General features: G+C 41.6%; 1 protein-coding gene across 1 annotated transcript in view; it reads right to left on the bottom strand.

Moving 5' to 3' along the window:
• The window catches only part of LOC121299353 (microtubule-associated protein 1B-like), a 47,999-nt gene extending 29,392 nt beyond the window's left edge, over positions 1-18,607 (bottom strand). The window contains exons 1-2 of the mRNA XM_041227063.1: positions 18,327-18,607; positions 10,750-10,851 (exon numbers count right to left, since the gene is read on the bottom strand). Of these exons, the coding sequence (XP_041082997.1) occupies positions 10,750-10,851; positions 18,327-18,579 (355 nt within the window). The 5' untranslated portion in view covers positions 18,580-18,607. The remainder of the gene's footprint in view (positions 1-10,749; positions 10,852-18,326) is intronic.

Here is an 18,607-nt window from a genome sequence, read left to right as displayed (position 1 = left end):
TATGCTATTCCTAAGGCCACACCAACTGTGTACTATTTTGTCAGTGCTGTAAAACTTTCTTTGAATGGGAAATGAGCTGAATTTATAAGAAACAAATGTTTGCTAATGCCTTACAGATTAAAGCTATAGCTGGTGGTATTATTCCATTTAGCAACTAGTTGACAGAGAAAAGAGACAGATTTCAAACATTGAAGATATGGACACCAACCTGCCAATATATACACGTTTCCAGCTCCAGACCATTGAAAACAGAAACTGAAATGTTGATTTGGCTGGTAAAGGAAATACCAGCCACCCCACGATCTCTGCATGATGCAAAGCCTGGCCCTGTGATCCATGCAGTGACAACGCTGTACACAAACAAGCCTCACTGAAGCGCCCCTCCCAGATAGAGACTGCAGAGGTATTAAAGACCGAGATCAATGCTCTGATCTGAATTATTAATAATTCTCCATAACTCATCTTAAAATGACTGAGTGCACGGTGAAATCTGAGATTTGCAATTTTATATCTGTAGATCTTCAAGATGTATTTCTGCGGTTTGTGTTTTACAATCTCAGCCCACACATTGAACAGGAGCTCATTGCTTTAAACCAGTCTTCTAGATCCTATAGTGAGTGACTTTCCACATGGTTTTGATTTATTTATAATGTTTGCTGTGATATAAGGTCAAACGTAATTGTCAAAACAGAATGACTCATTTGATTTTAAAAGATTCTAAATGAATAATTATATGAGATTAACATATTTCAAAATGTCACGTTAAGAGTTTCATTTAATGAGTGCTATTTGGAATAAATGTTGTGGTCTTTCCTCTTTAATATCAATATTTACTTTGGTTCCTTAAAGGTATTGTCCATAAAATAGACAATCAAACTGTACAGGCATTCTTTTAATGACTTTTAGATCAATTGAATAGAGCCCTTTATGTTAAATTACTACTCTGTTTATTTTTAATACTACTATATAATAATAATAATATTATAGTAACATTAATAAGAGCTATACAATAGTGATTTATTGTAAAACTGTGACATAAGCAAAGTGGGAAAAAGTATAATATCAATTCTTGTTGGTTCTTTATGAACTATTTTGCTTAATTTTCACATTTAAATGCTGAGCGCTTATTCTGTGCTGCCATGATACCGCAAGGCAATTATTGATGAAAAGCTTTGACTGCATTGGTTTAATTAACAGACAGCTCAGAGGTGCAAGGTGTTCAATATTACCAGTAATGTAGTATGGGGAGTATTTTGGACTGGTTAAGAACCATAGCACCCATTCTGTGTTTTAGTGATGCCATTGTTACTTACTGTTCATCTCCTGACCTGATTAGCTCTCCTGTCAGGTTTGTATATTTAACTCAGGGCTCAGAACTCCAAGGTCAGCACTTGAGTGGGATGGCTGCCATTTAGCTGTGCAGTCCACCCATCACACATTTAGTGATGCATTACCACCTACATTCTCAAGCAGAATGTGTCATACATATGAATTAGTGGTAAGAGCGGAAGGACTGGGAGGCTGTGTGGTCTAGTGGTTAGAGCTGAAGGACTGGGAGGCAGTGCGGTCTAGTGTTTGGATCCGAGAGACTAGGAGGCAGTGTGGTCTAGTGGCTTGAGCTGAGGGCAGATCGACCACAGTTCCAATGCAATAAAATATCAGCCATCTGCTGCTGTTTCCAACAAATGACTACCTGTTTGTTAAACATGTGATGCTACATTAGGTTGTGAATGAGGAACATCACACATGCATCTGACAGCCTTCCAAAAAAACCCAAAATGTACTACTCTATCAATATAGCTGTCTTTCTGAACAGCTCAGTCAATTGAGATGCATTGAGTAAATTAACTGAACATTGCAGACAACAGTAGAGTACTTGGTAACAAAACAGAAAGACATGCCTCATGGGACCCAAATTGAGTGTGATTGTTTCATCTCTCCTCCATCTCTCTGTGTCCCTCTCTCAATCTGGAGCAGAGGTACTGTGGGGGTGGGGGTGAGTAAAGGAGTCTGGATGTCAGAGGTCACAACCTTCTGCCTAGTAACAGAAAGGAACAGCAGGTGTGGGTGTGGCTTCCTATGGTTTCCATAGGAACAACTGGCTCCAAAACCACTGCATCAATAATAGGGAAGGCAGAAATAAGAGAGAGAGAGAGAGAGAGAGAGAGAGAGAGTCTGATGGAGAGAGAGAAAAAGAGAAACTATGGTTACAGAAAATTAATAGTATGGATCAGCTTCTGAGATCTGACTGCTTTACAATTCAAGTAGTAACCAGGCCTAACCTTGCTTCTAGCTTCTAAAATCAAACCAGATCTCAATCCAAGGACAGATCAGGCCAAACCTCATTGATGTCTAAGATACGACTAGATCACATGTGTAGAGCAAGACAGGATATTACACTCCTTACAATTTGATCTTTTCACTGAGGACTGGGCAGAGTCCCGACCCAGCATTATCATGTGTATCTTCATGGAGACACAAGACACAAGACTCCAATAAAACCATTGCTGCATTACGACAGATTTAATGAGCCAGCAAAGAAAAAAAGGTTAATCTTGTCTTGGGTATCTCATATCTTAAACAAGCCTATGAGAAAGTTAGGGATCTGACTTGGGATTCCCCTGCTTCACTGAGCACACAGATGTTCAGAGTTACCCCACCCTATTTTACAGTTATCTCCTTCTGCACCAGAGATCTATTCTGTGTGTGCCTCACACCCTCACACACTCATTAAGTATATCGCCCACTCCCTCACACACTGAGAGGCCAAGTCTATCATTATGTTTTGCCATAGGAGGCCATGTTTCCTTTAAGAATGCGAGCCAGATTAAAAATAAATCCTCATTAAGCCATTTTGTGGCTCACTTACAGGACATATGTCATCCATCAAGCTTTCTCAGAGGTCCAGCATCACTTATTATCAATGACTTCTTATAAATGAAGAATCCTAGGTGCTGGTCATCGATCCTGGGACCGGGTTCAAATGCAGTCAAGGACTAATAGTCTCAGTCTGGCTCAGAACAGCGCGATCCCTTATTACAGCACCTACTCCAGGAGGGAATTAAAATGGTTTACACATCCCACCACTACCACCATGTGTACAAGGTTAACTGCTGCATTGGCTTCCCTAGATTAGAGGCCATTGGCTGCCTGTAATGCCTGTCAACATGCACCTCTTATTCCACCAGTTTGACCCTGTAAATGTCCTGTCAATAAACAAATTACTAAATGTCTCCTGAATCAGCTCATGCATTTCTTAATAAACAGGGAAGTGCAAATTAAGAGCTACTGACAGGGAGAGATGACAAGGGAGTGCTGACGGGTTGAGCTGACAGACAGCTGAAAGGCAGAGCTGATCAGAGAACATGGACAGGCAGAGCTGCCAATCCCCGTTACCTGGAGACGAGGGTATTGTTTCCAGTAAAGGAAAAGGCCAGCCAGGGGATTAGTGGATTTATTATTACAGCAAAAGGATTAGAGAGCGCTCTATAAGAATGGCACACTCACTTTTCTCTACCTAAGCAACAGCACCGTAACAGCATCTCCAAAACTATGTGCTTATTACTTTAATAATAATAATAATAATAATAATAATAATAATAATAATAATAATAAAATAATAATAATAATAATCTTTATATAGAGCCTTTCATAGTGTACCACCATCACAAAGCGCTTTACAAGATACAAGACTAGGGTGTGTGAACTATGCATCAGCTGCAAAGTCACTTACAAGAACGTCTCATCCGAAAGACGGAGCACAAGAAGGTTAAGTGACTTGCTCAGGGTCACACAGTGAGTCAGTGGCTGAGCTGGGATTTGAACCGGGGACATCCTTTAACTGCTTCTTTAACCATTGGACCACACAGCCTCCTATAACAAAGTTGAATGGGATATACCATGATAAAAAGTGTAGTAAAGGTGTGTTAAGTGCAATGAAAGAATAGACAAGCCTACATCACTAAAATCATGGTAAGAAACATGGTGAACCACGCACAGTAAATGCACAGTATGAGCAAGAACAGCAAGGGATATCGTGCAGGAGTCATTTCCAGTGAAGCCCTGCCCCTTTGCTGGAGCATGGGAATGCAAATATAGTAATTCAGGGACCATGTCATTAATCAATCGGGGACAAATTGTCCAGTTTGCTTTCTGGTAGTCATATTACTGCAAGCCCCTGTTTCTATTAAAGCCCCTCTCAAGCACCTTGCTGTTTTCATTTTCAACAGCGGCAGAGATTGAGAGTGACTTCTGTTCACACAGCAGTATGACTTCACCAGGGAAGGAGATTTTACTCCAGGGAACTCGGGCGGTAGGTGAGCAGTGAAATGAGTTTGGGACTCGGGAGCCCTCTTCCATCTGACGAGTGACTCAGGACGTGAGTTAAGCCACTTAACATCTGTCTTAATTTATTAATTAATAATGTGGTTCACTTTATTTGGTTTACAAGACCTGACCAACCAGCTATGCCTTCCAATGAGTCAGTTTAAGAGACTGCAATAACTCCCAATTCCCTTGGTCCCCACTTAGCTCCTAGAACATTTAACCATGGTAAATTGACGCTGCTATGTACTTGCCATGCTTTTACCATGGTATACTATGCACAATGCTTTACCAATGATAAGCATGTTAGGTTTATTTACAATGTTTTACCATATTTATCTATGTTCACATACATGTGCTTCACCAAGGATACTGGTGATCTAGCTTGTTTTTACTAGGTCTGACTATGCTTTTACCATGGTATACCACAGTCAACTCATTCATTTGTCTATCTGTCTATTGGAATAACACTATGCCTTGCAAGCTTTGCAGTACAGACAACTTTGTTTTTTTTTTGTTTTTTTTGTTTTTTTCTTTGCCCTTGCAGTCTACGTTTTCAAATAAATAATTTGGCCAAAGCTGCAGTGATGAATGCTTCTGTAAAGACAAGGGAAGGTTGCTTTAAAAATAAACAAATAAACCTCTGAGAGCAGTGAAGACACAAAGAAGCAACCCATGCAGCCTCTGGAACCAGACAGCTTTATATAATGTGCTGAGTGCTGCCGGCCTCAAACTGTCTTTTAGGTGGGACTTACATAACAGAGCCCTTTGTGAAGGCCATTGCCATCAGTGAGGAGGATACCAGGGTCAGGGAGAACTGGGACTCTGGGAGAGACTGGGCTACAGAGGTCAGAGCTGAACAACTAACTTCAATTAACTTTACAGCTGGGAGAAAGCATTTGGGGAATTATAAATTCACATTATAAATGGGGCAAACAAAAAGAGAGTATTTATTTGGATTGAATTAGCTCATTATTTAAGATGTGCTCATTGAGTGAAAATAAATAGGGCTCCACATTCGCTCCGTTTGTTAGAGGCTTATCACTTCTCAGAGCGTTTTCCCTGGAATATTGAATTGGGCCTAGTGTGGTCTAGTGGTGTAAAACAATCTTGGTAAAGTTGATCTTTCTTGTCTTTTTGTAATAATGTGCATGAGCCAGGTGCAGGGGTTGAAATTGCAAACTTTTCTAGACATTTAAATCCAGTTGGAAGCAATGGCTGGTTGGATGTTTTTTAGCTTCCCCAATTGCTTCCCAGTCCGTCAACTCTAACAATGAGACCACACTGACTTCTAGTCCCTCAGCTCTAAACACTAGAGCCACACTACCTCCTAGTCCCTCAGCTCTAAACACTAGAGCCATACTACCTCCTAGTCCCTCAGCTCTAAATACTAGAGCCATACTGCCTCCTACTGTCTCAATTCTAAACACTAGCAGAGTGCCACTCAATCCAATATTCCGTGCTCATTTGCGCCAGATTCAAAAGAAAATATTGAATAACCTTTCCCCTCCACGGTACATGCCAAATTGTTGAAATAAGCCCTCTTCACATAATAATTGTCAGTCGCCATGGTAATGGCCTAGTGGGAGCTTTGCAGCGAAGCAGATATCTTGGCTGATTGATTTTTTTTCTCTGTTTTTTCAGGCTTTTTCTTTTCCCTTTTAAATGGCAAAGCTGAGAAAAATAAGTATTAGCTTTGTATTACAAAGGCAGTCACACATCTGAGTCGTTCAAACCTGGAAGGGTTTACATTGACATGCTAGCACTTCTAATGTCTCAGCTGCCTAAAGCACTCCATGCAGGATTTCTTCATTAATCATTTATCTTTCTACTGTATGTATGTCAAGCAACTTCTACAGGGCATTCATTAGCACAGGCCTATTACAAGTTTTGAGTGAGGTCACATTCCCAAGGCAAGCGTGCTTTCTAAAAAGGCCTATCGTGCTGTTATTTTTAGGGAAGATTTCAATGTTTCTCATAATGTTAGGTGAATCATTTTCACATTTCTCAAAATGTTCTGCTCTATGACAGATACTTACACTTCAGCACAACACTGATAGTGGACGTGCAATAAACACATTTTCAGCCCAATCAAACAAGCATTTAGAATCTTTCATAGAAACAAACTCCAAACATTTCAACAGGAAAATAGATTAAAACAGCATTTACACTGCACATTCAATAGAAAATATGTGACACAGGGGCAAAGATATCAAGAATGTTTTTTTTCTTTTGTTGCATGCTGGTTTGGGGTGTAAAGGGTCAAGCCCCTTCCCTGTGTCCCCATGGGGAGCAGTGAGCGCTCCTGTTCCTAACACCTATCAACAGCAATTGTATCCTAATGTAGCTGAGCTCAGCCAGCACTAACAGGGGGGGAGAGATGCTGCATTATTTATGAGACTGGGAAGGAGAGCAGATGGGATGAAGTTGTTTGAGGGGTTACTCTGGTACAGGTGGAGAGGGGGATGAAGAAGATGCAGGGCAGATGAGAGAGGGAAAGAGGGAAATAGAGGACGAGACACAAGAAAAAGAATAGAGGAAAAGAGGGGTGAAAGAGAAACAGAGAGAGAGAGAGAGAGAGAGAGAGAGAGAGAGAGAGAGAGAGAGAGAGAGAGAGAGAGAGAGAGAGAGAGAGAGAGAGAGAGGTGTTGCAGCAGGGGGGGTGGTATTGCAGCTCCGCGTGCCACTGCAGCAAGAAATGAAAAGCAAGCGGCACTTACAGCCCAATAAATATTCATGTGTTGGTCTGGGTGAAACGCAGTTATAAGCTGTAAGAGAGGCTGCCTCGAGGAAACACAGCAACTTCTCTAAACTCTGTGTGGCTCTGCGGTTATTAGAACACAAGGAATGTTATATTTGAAACAGCCTGTTTTCTTTAAGGCTAATTGTAAATAATAAGGGGCTGGATAAAAAATTGGGAAACATGATACCATATATATATATATATATATATATATATCTTATAAACCTCAATATTATCCATATTATATCTATAAACCTCAATAATCCTGGACCCAGCATTGGGCCTCTCCCGAGCACAACATGATAACCAAGCCATGCTGTGCTAAACTGTACCAAACTGTGCAGTTCATTTGTTTCTATTTGTGCTCCCCAGGGCCCTGCAAAAGTTCCCCCCTTTATCTCAACTGTATCCTGGATTTTGTTTTTCATATGCCAGGCTTTCCACTGTGAAAAAAAAAACAGGGTTAACTAGCCTCCTTAACCATTACTGGACTAGGCCATATCTGTTTTGATGGTGAGGAAAATACTGTGTATGAGGACCGCCACTAGAGGGCCCCCCAAATGAGACGCTAACAAACAGGATGCGGATGCTTTATTAGGAACGACTGGAAAATAAAGTTGGCACATCATATGGCAATGTTATGCTAGGCCACATGACCACATGTACTTGGCTGTGTGGTAAATAAGCCCTAGAACAGTTAGCTGTTAGTTATTGCAAAGCAATTCAACTCTTTATTTCTTTCTAGCAGTTTGCCTGCTGTATGAGTGTTCCGCTATTAGTGGTCTTAGGTATGACTGGCTGAGTGTTTAACGATATATCGAGATACATGTACAGTAATGACCTGTTTTTATCCCAGTATTTGTGGGGACTTCTCATTGACTCTATATTTATATTTACTATTCCTAACTCCAGTCAGACAAAACTCCACACAGGGTGAAAGTCGACAACAAACTAAATATTTTGGCTTTTTTTTTTTTTTTTTTTTTTTTTTTTTTTTTAAGGCATATTTAGCCTCATTCTCTCTCCCCCTCAAATGCTGACCCCTAGGCGTTTCGTTCCTCAGTGTATAATATTTTTGGGGATACCCTTGCCAGATAACTCCACCCCCCATAGCTGAAGTATGAAGTGAGGATGTAGAACACGCCCACTGAGCCCCAATTGTTCTGCATTAATTCTTCTGTGCCAATCCTAGCTGGACAGGAGTGTATGTTTGTTTTTGGGTCTCTGTCATCTTCTCCTCCTCTCTAATCCTCTCTTTGTCCCTGCTTAGCTCTCTCTCTCCTGGTTGGCTGCCAGCTCTTCATGCCTGGCACTGCCATCTGCCATGTGCTCCTTCCAGAACCTTCTCCAGACAGAAACGGCTGCACTGTCTCTCACTGCTACGTTATGAGTTCAGATGTTGTGAAAGTCTAAGAGCAGTGCAAGATGGGCCTAGTGTCTGTTTGTCAGTCTTCCTCTAAATGTAGCTCAGTGGTTAGAACTGGGAGCTGGGAGCTGGGCAGACTTGGGTTCCACAACCTCGCTATTATATAAATACAGAAAACTGTGGGACTGCTGTGTAGTGTTTTTTTTTTACAGTTCAAATAGCAGGCTGTGATGAGGTGGTATAATAAAAGTGTATCATGTAGGTTTGGCCAGCACTGTAGATTTAGCTGAAGGATTTAGAAAGTGTTACCCTGCACACCAGACAGGATCTGTTACAAAGCTACTGTTTTATCAGGGCAGGATACACAGTACAAGCACTCCATCATCTATAATTTTGCGCATGTTCTATGTTCAGTTCTATATTTTCTATATTGACTTGTAATTTAGAATAGTCTAAGTATGTGACATTTAACAGAATTCGATCAATGGCCCTCATCTCAATGGCAAGGACTATACTCCAAGGGGCTCTGTTACCCACTGAGATTGATCCCTTTGAAATACCAGAATCCAAGACACAATCTCAAAACAGCTTTTTGCTGCTGGAAATCTCAGTCGGCAGAATCCGATACGCCTCATGCCTCCGACTTGCAGAACAACATTAGAGCTGCTAGCTTGTCAAAAATAATCTTTTTCATTTCAGCATTTTATCATTAAGCCGCCCACTGCTGTGCACTACAAAAAACCTAATAGAATGCAAGCGGCTGAGTAAAGCAACACACCTACAAACTGAGCAAGAGGTGCATTTATATTAGATTTAGATATACTGTTTTCTGTGAAATTGCACTTGCATTCTTAGTTTCAGATGTTGACCACTACACCTGTGTCATCGCATTGCATCGCACTGACACAGATACTCTCCCCATGACTAAAGATAAGTGCAAATGCAAGACCTGGTTAAGCGCTGCTATACACAGCAAGCTGTGACAGAATGGTGCTTCAGGATAAAAGACCATATCAAAGCCTTCTCAATGAATTTCTAATGGCTTTCACGTTCTTCTAGCACTTCCACACTCTACCACTTTGGCCCTGCACACAAGCACAAGCGCTTATCTCTCAGACAGAAAGGGAGCATCGTCAATGACAAGCACATGCGTCTATCTGATTAAAGGCAGTTCAGTACTTCCAGCAGTGACATCACTAGAATGCTGGTTTAGGAGAATACAGAATACATACACTAAACTATTTGTTCCCCTTGAATGAAAAGCTGAATGAGCTTTCAGTAAATAAAACACTTCAATCTTTAGACAGTCTTACCATTTTGGAAAACACTACTTAAGTAACATTTACTTCACTGTAATTATACCAAGAGCTGTGGGCTTACAGATGGGCTTACAGGTCAAACACATTGGGCTATATTCACAAAACATTTACCACAGTGCTGTTTTCAGGGTGTTTTTGTAACAGGAAAAAAGGCTAAGGTGCAAACGTGAGCTCCTAAATATGTATGTGAAACTCTGTACCAACAACTGGTATAAACATAGCACTCTTTGTGATTAATTAAGTTAATCTTAACTACATACAAAAATTCACAGTACACAGCCCCTGCCTGCAAGATTGTATTTTAATAAGAAACAGAACACGACTGGCAGCATTGACAGTGCTTGTGTCTCACCTGTGGCCTGGCTCAGTGTCCAGCCATTGTCCCAGAATGTCTCTCAGGGCTGGGTCCTGTCCCGGAGCAGATTTTGCTTCTTCAACTCTTTCTTGAGTACTGCTTACCAGAGCATCACTGCTAAAATACATAGTGTAACCTGTCTTCTGAGGATTGGGGCCACTGACGAATCCCACATGAGCAGTACACAACGGTAGAGTATTTGGACTGGAGTTTAACTGCACTGTGGTCTTGTAACTGTGGTGTTATGATTGCAATATTGTAACCACAGTAGACTTTAGCATTGGGATCGGAATCCAGTGTATTAACAGCATATTCATTTGTGTTACAGTGCACTGTGCACAAAACTGCATTCCACACTCTACTGCTAAAAGAGGTGTGAAGAACAAGCTATTTCTTACCTTTGGTTCTGATGATGGGGGTTGTAATTCTGCTATTATTAAAAGCAAGCTGGAATCACTCTAGTTGCATCCATATTCTCTGCACATCTTCAGCAGTCCCCACTCCCTTTCACTATGGTTACACTGCAGTTGTTTGCTCACACACACACACACACACACACACACACACACACACACACACACACACACACACACACACACACACACACGCCTCTCCCCCACCTTGGTTTTACCGGCTCACTCACCTCTGACCTCTGCTGAGAACTGTGCTGAATGTCGGGTCACAAAGTGACGAAGCTGCAGGTCCAGGTCGCAGGAAGTGAGGTCGATATCCCACGAGCGAAGCCCTGCGGAGAAGAAATAAACAAGATCCTGCGTTAGAATACCTGTCTACCCCATCCAGTCTATTCTTGTAATCAACACGAGCCTAGACATTCTAGCCTCATTAAAAGGCTGTTGCTATTTTAGCTATTTGTGATCTTGTTTGGATGGACAGTGCTGTATTATATTTGTTATTCAATTGCACTACACTCTAAATGCAGTTTAAGTGCACTTTTCCTAATTATATTAGTCAGTGTAAGAGCCTGTTAAAGCCATATTATTACCTCCATAGGCTGTCCGAAACTTCAAAAAAAATTTTCTGGGCATCATTGAAACCCTTTTTCTAACCCAGTGTACACGGTTATACTGATGGCACAGTGCATCTTTAAATCTCTTGAAGGCACTGCAGGTTTCTCTGTGAGTGTGTGATCTCACTATACTATGCAGGGGCCAAGCCCATTTGAATCATGTGAAAAGACAACATGCACACCATGAGGGGCCTGCACCGAACACTGAGTAAATATTATGCATCATCCATGCATGCAAACATGCAGATCTTGAAAAATCAGCTTGAAAGCTTCATATATACTCCAATAAAGTGCTGATTTAACTTTACAATCAGTGCATGTGCGTGCACTGGTTTTATTTTGTGAGTTCAGTGCTAAGGGGTGGGCTACGGTAGACAGAAATGCAGGGAGCAGGAAAATGTTCCTCCAGAAATTACAACAAATTCCCCTAACTAATCTGCCCTGCAGAACCCAGCCGATGCCATTCAGATTGTGAAGCAGTATCGAAGGTAGTGGGTTTGAGTAGCTCAGTGGTTAGAGTGCTGGGCTGCAGTGTGGAAGGTAGTGGGTTTGAGTAGCTCAGTGGTTAGAGTGCTGGGCTGCAGTGTGGAAGGTAGTGGGTTTGAGTAGCTCAGTGGTTAGAGTGCTGGGCTGCAGTGTGGAAGGTAGTGGCTTTGAGTAGCTCAGTGGTTAGAGTGCTGGGCTGCAGTGTGGAAGGTAGTGGCTTTGAGTAGCTCAGTGGTTAGAGAGCTGGGCTGCAGTGTGGAAGGTAGTGGCTTTGAAGCCTCCCAAGCAAATACTGTCATATTCATACCAGATTCACCTTCCATTAAGGACCTTATTGAGATCCTTAAACTCATTTTACAAGTAACCTGAGCTGCTTTAAAACCCAAGTGCATTAATCCACTGCACCGCCTGGATCGGGTGTCATCCAGGAGTTTGAAAATGAACAATAACATCAGAGGTCACAGAGTAAGCTATTTAATTCCATAGCACTGCTGCTGGAGAGAGGAGAGAAGAGACAGACACACCCAACAAAGTGAGTCCTTTAGAAAGGACATTGATTTCTGCCGCAGGATAAACCCAACCTCACAAATATTCACAGATTATAGTAAACAAATATCAATATGGAAGGGCAGTAAATCCACAGTGTAAACACTATAGTCTTATTTCTACACATTAGGGGCAAGATTCTCTTCATCAGTGCTAGTGTTTCAGAAAGGAAAGTTACCAAAGCAGAAATAAACAACTCAGGCCATTTAGAATTGTAATTGGTGCCATTGAAATCCTGGAATGAATCACTTTGAGAATCTAGCCCTCTGTGTCTGCTTAGTTTACCAATTCACTGTATCTTGCTCTCTGAATGCAGTTGGACTCTACCTTGAATGCTTGAAGACATAATATTGATGAAAACAAGAAAAAAAAAAACCTAAACAGAGTGAATTTGAACTACAACAGCCAGGCTGTCTATGATTGGTGGAGCGCCAGTGGAGCCAGATGGCGTTGTCTGCATTTTTAAAATGACATTCAGGCTGTGTTAAACTGGAAGCATCCACTGAAAATATCCTTAACCACTGAGCTCCTCAAACCCACTATCTTCCACACTGCAGCCCAGCACTCTAACCACTGAGCTCCTCAAACCCACTACCTTCCACACTGCAGCCCAGCACTCTAACCACTGAGCTACTCAAACCCACTACCTTCCACACTGCAGCCCAGCACTCTAACCACTGAGCTACTCAAACCCACTACCTTCCACACTGCAGCCCAGCACTCTAACCACTGAGCTACTCAAACCCACTACCTTCCACACTGCAGCCCAGCACTCTAACCACTGAGCTACTCAAACCCACTGTCTTCTACACTGCAGCCCAGCACTCTAACCACTGAGCTACTCAAACACACTACCTTCCACACTGCAGACCAGCACTCTACCCACTGAGCTACTCAAACCCACTGCCTTCCACACTGCAGCCCAGCACTCTAACCACTGAGCTACTCAAACCCACTACCTTCCACACTGCAGCCCAGCACTCTAACCACTGAGCTACTCAAACCCACTACCTTCCACACTGCAGCCCAGCACTCTAACCACTGAGCTACTCAAACCCACTACCTTCCACACTGCAGCCCAGCACTCTAACCACTGAGCTACTCAAACCCACTACCTTCCACACTGCAGCCCAGCACTCTAACCACTGAGCTACTAAAACCCACTGCCTTCCACACTGCAGCCCAGCACTCTACCCACTGAGCTCCTCAAACCAACTACCTTCCACACTGCAGCCCAGCACTCTAACCACTGAGCTACTCAAACCCACTGCCTTCTACACTGCAGCCCAGCACTCTAACCACTGAGCTACTAAAACCCACTGCCTTCCACACTGCAGCCCAGCACTCTAATCACTGAGCTACTCAATTCTACATCTTTCAATGCTGCTTGACATTTACTGTACCATCTGATTGACATCAATCCAGACACTGTAGTGTGATCAAGCTGCATTGCACCCCTCTTCCCCAGATCCCACATTCCCTTTCTCACCCTCCCCCACTCCGCACTCCCTGTAAGGAGGTGTCTGCCACAGTCTTGCTGAAGTCAGCAGCGCCACTGTGTCTGAGTCACTGCCAGCGCAGCGTTTATTAAACTGTAATGTATTCCTCTCCCCAGCATAGTGGAGCAGGGTAGAATACTGATAGGCAGGCAGGCAGGCAGGCAGGCACAGGGGCTGAAGTTGTTTATGGTAGGACATTGGCAGGGGGATATGTGATATGAATCTCCTCCGATCCAGCTTGCTGGTGTGTCAAGTCAAGGCTGGTATTGGTTGATTGAAATCTGGTGGTTGGTATTTTTGCCTGTACTTTGTGGTTAGATAGAATATTAAATATAGATATTTTTACCATTCTGCCCCCCTTGTATCACATAGCACCACCACCATGATCAAACACCTGCCTTAACATTATCTTGAAGGACTTATGACATAATTAGAAGGAATAGGTATCAGGGTTACTATAGTATTAGCATTAGTATTGGTATCAATATAAGGACTAGTAGTAGTAGTGTCAGTACTTCAAGAAATAATTACAAAGCTGGATCATTGATTTCTGTGGTCCAATACCATTGTTGTTTATATCATTGTGTGTGAATCGGTGCAGTGTTTGCTTATTTGTGTTTCAGTATGTGGCACTGTGTGCAAGTGGTAATACAGAGGCTGAATCATTTCTCTCTGTAACAGTGTCAAGGATATTCTTACCCAGCTGGCTCTGATAAATAGAGGCTGAGCATTCACGCTGCATCAGTGAAGCTTTGAAAAGCCATCTTATCTCAATCTTACTTGATTTGTGTCATATACAGTACCGTTGATAAGTCTGTAAACATATGTGCACTAATGTGGTTCTCGTCTGCTGTGAAAGCGTGTTTTAAAATGACATTTACCATACATACCCCCTTTGAAGCAGTGTTATGCCGTGTTATATATGCATCACCATGGCCAACAGACTGATACATCTGACCTTCAAAGCAGCTCCTAAATGTCACAGGCTTCTCTCTAGTATCCTGTTCTTTAGAGGTGTGCAATATTTATTAAAAGAACAACTGCAGTTAAACTACAATGAAAGCACTGTGCATGATCATATTTACTACAATGAAAGCACTGTGCATGATCATATTTACTACAATGAAAGCACAGTGCATGATCATATTCATTACAATGAAAGCACAGTGCATGATCATATTCACTACAATGAATGCACAGTGCATGATCATATTCATTACAATGAAAGCACAGTGCATGATCGTATTCATTACAATGAAATCACAGTGCATGATCATATTCATTACAATGAAGGTAATGTGCATGATCATATTCATTACAATGAAAGCACAGTGCATGATCATATTCATTACAATGAAAGTAATGTGCATGATCATATTCATTACAATGAATGCACAGTGCATGATCATATTCATTACAATGAAAGCACAATGCATGATCATATTCATTACAAGGAAAGCACTGTGCATGATCATATTCATTACAGTGAAAGTAATCTGCATGATCATATTCATTACAATGAAAGTAATGTGCATGATCATATTCATTACAATGAAAGCACAGTGCATGATCATATTCATTACAATGAAAGCACAGTGCATGATCATATTCACTACAATGAAAGCACGATGCATGATCATATTCACTACAATGAAAGCACAGTGCATGATCGTATTCATTATAATGAAAACACTGTGCATGATCGTATTCACTACAATGAAAGCACGGTGCATGATCGTATTCATTACAATGAAAGCACAGTGCATGATCATATTCATTACAATGAAAGCATGGTACATGATCATATTCATTACAATGAAAGCATGCATCATGATCGTATTCATTACAATCAATGAAGGCACAGTTCATGATTGTATTCATTACAATCAATGCACATAACGCATAGACAGACTACACAAACACCAGGCCTGGTCATGGAGAGAGCATTAATAATCAGCCTCATTGATTTATTTGCTGGTGGGTTATTTTTTGCTTTGTCAGGGGAAATGGCCATCCTTGTCAATACAGAGAGCTCTCAATTGCCCGTTGACAGCCCTGCAGTGACAACACTGTGGCGTGATTGTTTATTTGCTGTGCTGATGTCATCTCTGTGCAGTCCAAGAGCATCAGTCTGGGTTTGTCTTAATTGAGATTACAGTCTGAGTGGCCTCCCACATGTGACATATCCTGCTATGCTTTGTCAACAAACTAACATAACAAAGAATGTATGTGTTAAGATATTACAATGGTCTGTGTCTTTAGTACAAGCACATTATTATTATTATTATTATTATTATTATTATTATATTATTATTATTATTATTATTATTATTATTATTAGTAGTAGTAGTAGTAGTAGTAGTAGTATTTATTTATTTTGTTGGCTTTTGCTATGGTTATATTAGGTGTGCTGTTGTAATGTTTACTGCAGTAAAATGTTACAAAAAGCAAAGGTAAGTTGTAGTGCAGCAAAGTAAAAGCACTGGGGGAAGTTTGATGAGGGTAATCTGATTGCATGGTGGATCCCTAGTGTCCGGCTCTGCCTGCCTGCCTCCTCACCTGTCTCAGGCTCCCACAGCCTGCTCCTCCCAGCCCTGCAGAGCAGTCCCCAGTGTGTGAGTGTGCTGTAGGGGGAGTGGAGGAGGGAGGGAGGCATATGACTGGTGAGTGAACACTTTTCTACTCTGGCATGACAGAGCTCGCTGCCCAGGCCAGAGTGCTGACAATGGGTTTTCTATTCTGTGCAGCAATTCATGCCAGCCTGCAGTAACTGAAACCCTTCTGGCTTTCTCTGATCTCTCGCTGTGATAAAAAAACTAACAGTGTGCATCTGGAACAATACATAGCATGTCTTATTGTGTTTAATACAAATAGTCATACTGAGCAAAGGAACATATGGTGCATTTAATCAACAGATAAGATTACATGTGAATTATGGCTCTATTTTCCTTATAGCTGATTTGATGAAGCATGAACTGTAAATAAGGTACAAACAGTTGTTTATAAACTGCTTCAACTCCAACGCCAATTATGCTGGGGTTTTTATTTTGTTACTTCTTTCAGGAAAATAGCGTCATATATAACATTTTAAACTGTACAATCAGGTGCAGTCAGGACTAAGCATGGAGTCTTGTCCATAGATAGAAAACCCACTACCACCACAGAGAGATCCAGGGTAACACTACCATGAAATAGAGCTCCCCACAGCTGAGCCTCGAAGGTGTGCATTCTGGGAAATGTAGTTCAAAGACAGGGCTTCTGCACTGCAGTTAACGTGCAAATATTTGGAATAACTTTCACCGACTGTAAACTGGGGGGTTGATCACTCACACATAACTACATAATCTCTGAGAAATCTGTACTTATCAATGGAAAAATGCAGACATGGGAACACTATTGATTCTGTATGATAATGAGAACTATGCATTTATGTATATAGAACTGACAAAAACTACTGAAGAAATCTCATAATGCGGCAGGAAGACGTGTTACAGGTGTACGCATTGAAATGAATTTGGGTGCACTCCGCAGAGCTGCATAGGAAAGGCAAACAAACCTTTGAAATCCCAGACAGGCAGCAAACGCGCAAAATTGTATTTAGAAATCGGCGATAGGGCTGCATTTTACACCCCAGGCGCTGAAGATCGAATCATTTCCATTAAGCGAAAGAACATTTTCCACTTCTATATATTTTTTTTGGCGTCACCCTTTAATGGTGCTCACCCTATTGAATTGCCCTGTCTAATCGTTTACAGATGACTGCCTCGGCTCGCGCAGCAGCATGCATGTTTTATAAAGTGCGCAAAGATACATGACGTTCAGGAGCTCAACAAAAAACAGCAGCAGAGCATGACAGCTGTAACATATCTGGGAATAACTCGCCTCAAAACAACCCAGGGAAACGTGCTTTCAAAGTAAAAGAAATACGGCGGTATCATCATGACCTTGCGTTTTATAGAAAATAACTTTATGGGAAAGACACCAGCTCGGTTGTTGTTGTTCAGAATTGTTTTTGGTGTGGCAACAGAAGGAAACTTTTTTTTTTTTTTTTTTGTACAGCAGTTATTTTTGACACGAGTTGCGATCTTTGGATTACGCGTTCCAATGCACTCAGATTAACATTTTAATAGTATTTGCTGCTGTCCTGGATATGTTTTTGTGGGTTTGTTTTTTTTTTTTTTTTTTTTTTTTTGGGGGGTTTTTTGACAAATTTTACAAGATAGAGATATGGGGATGGTCAAGCCCTTCTGAGTCCTGAGGTTCTGAAAACTTTTTACCTATTGCTTAGAAAAAAAGTATAAAAAATAAGCAATTTTTGGAAGAATCAGCAACCTTTTTTGCTGCAACACCACGTTTGTGTTCAAACAAAATAGATTTAAACTGGAAAAAGAAAAATCTTCCATCAGCGGAATCCGTCCAATTTAAGAGGTATCATTAATAGTTACATTAAGAATACAGTATACATTCTGAGACCCCTTTGGATTGTATTTGGTTTAATTCGATAATAGCAAAGTTGTCCTTTTACACTGATTATGCTGCAAGTTTATAACAGTATGATTCCTAATATGAATATTGCAGTAACTCATAAATGCTGGAGAGCTCCAACGTGCCCACTTAACTCTTGGTTGTGCAAAAAGCTCAGGCGGTTTCTGATCGACTCACCCAGTTCAATGGACTCCCTGATGGCTGTGAGCTGGTTCTCTGTCGCGATCTCCCCGATCACGATAAGGATGTAATAGCTCCCTTTGCTGAACGGTGCTGCAGCACGCTGCTTCTGTCCTTGGTGCTGAACTAGCTGCTGCGGCTGTACGGGATCCCAGCGCGCTTCGCTCTTCTCAGCGGCAGCTGCGGGTCCGGCCAGGGTCTCCATAGCAACAGTATAGTGAGCCGACGCCGGCCCTTCCTCCATCTCCATGACAACTGCTGCCGCGGGCTTTCAGAGT

This window comes from Polyodon spathula, chromosome 24 (assembly GCF_017654505.1).
Source record: "Polyodon spathula isolate WHYD16114869_AA chromosome 24, ASM1765450v1, whole genome shotgun sequence".
NCBI lineage: Eukaryota > Metazoa > Chordata > Actinopteri > Acipenseriformes > Polyodontidae > Polyodon > Polyodon spathula.
Note: the sequence above shows the minus strand (reverse complement) of the source record. Positions and strands in the feature narration are given on the sequence as shown.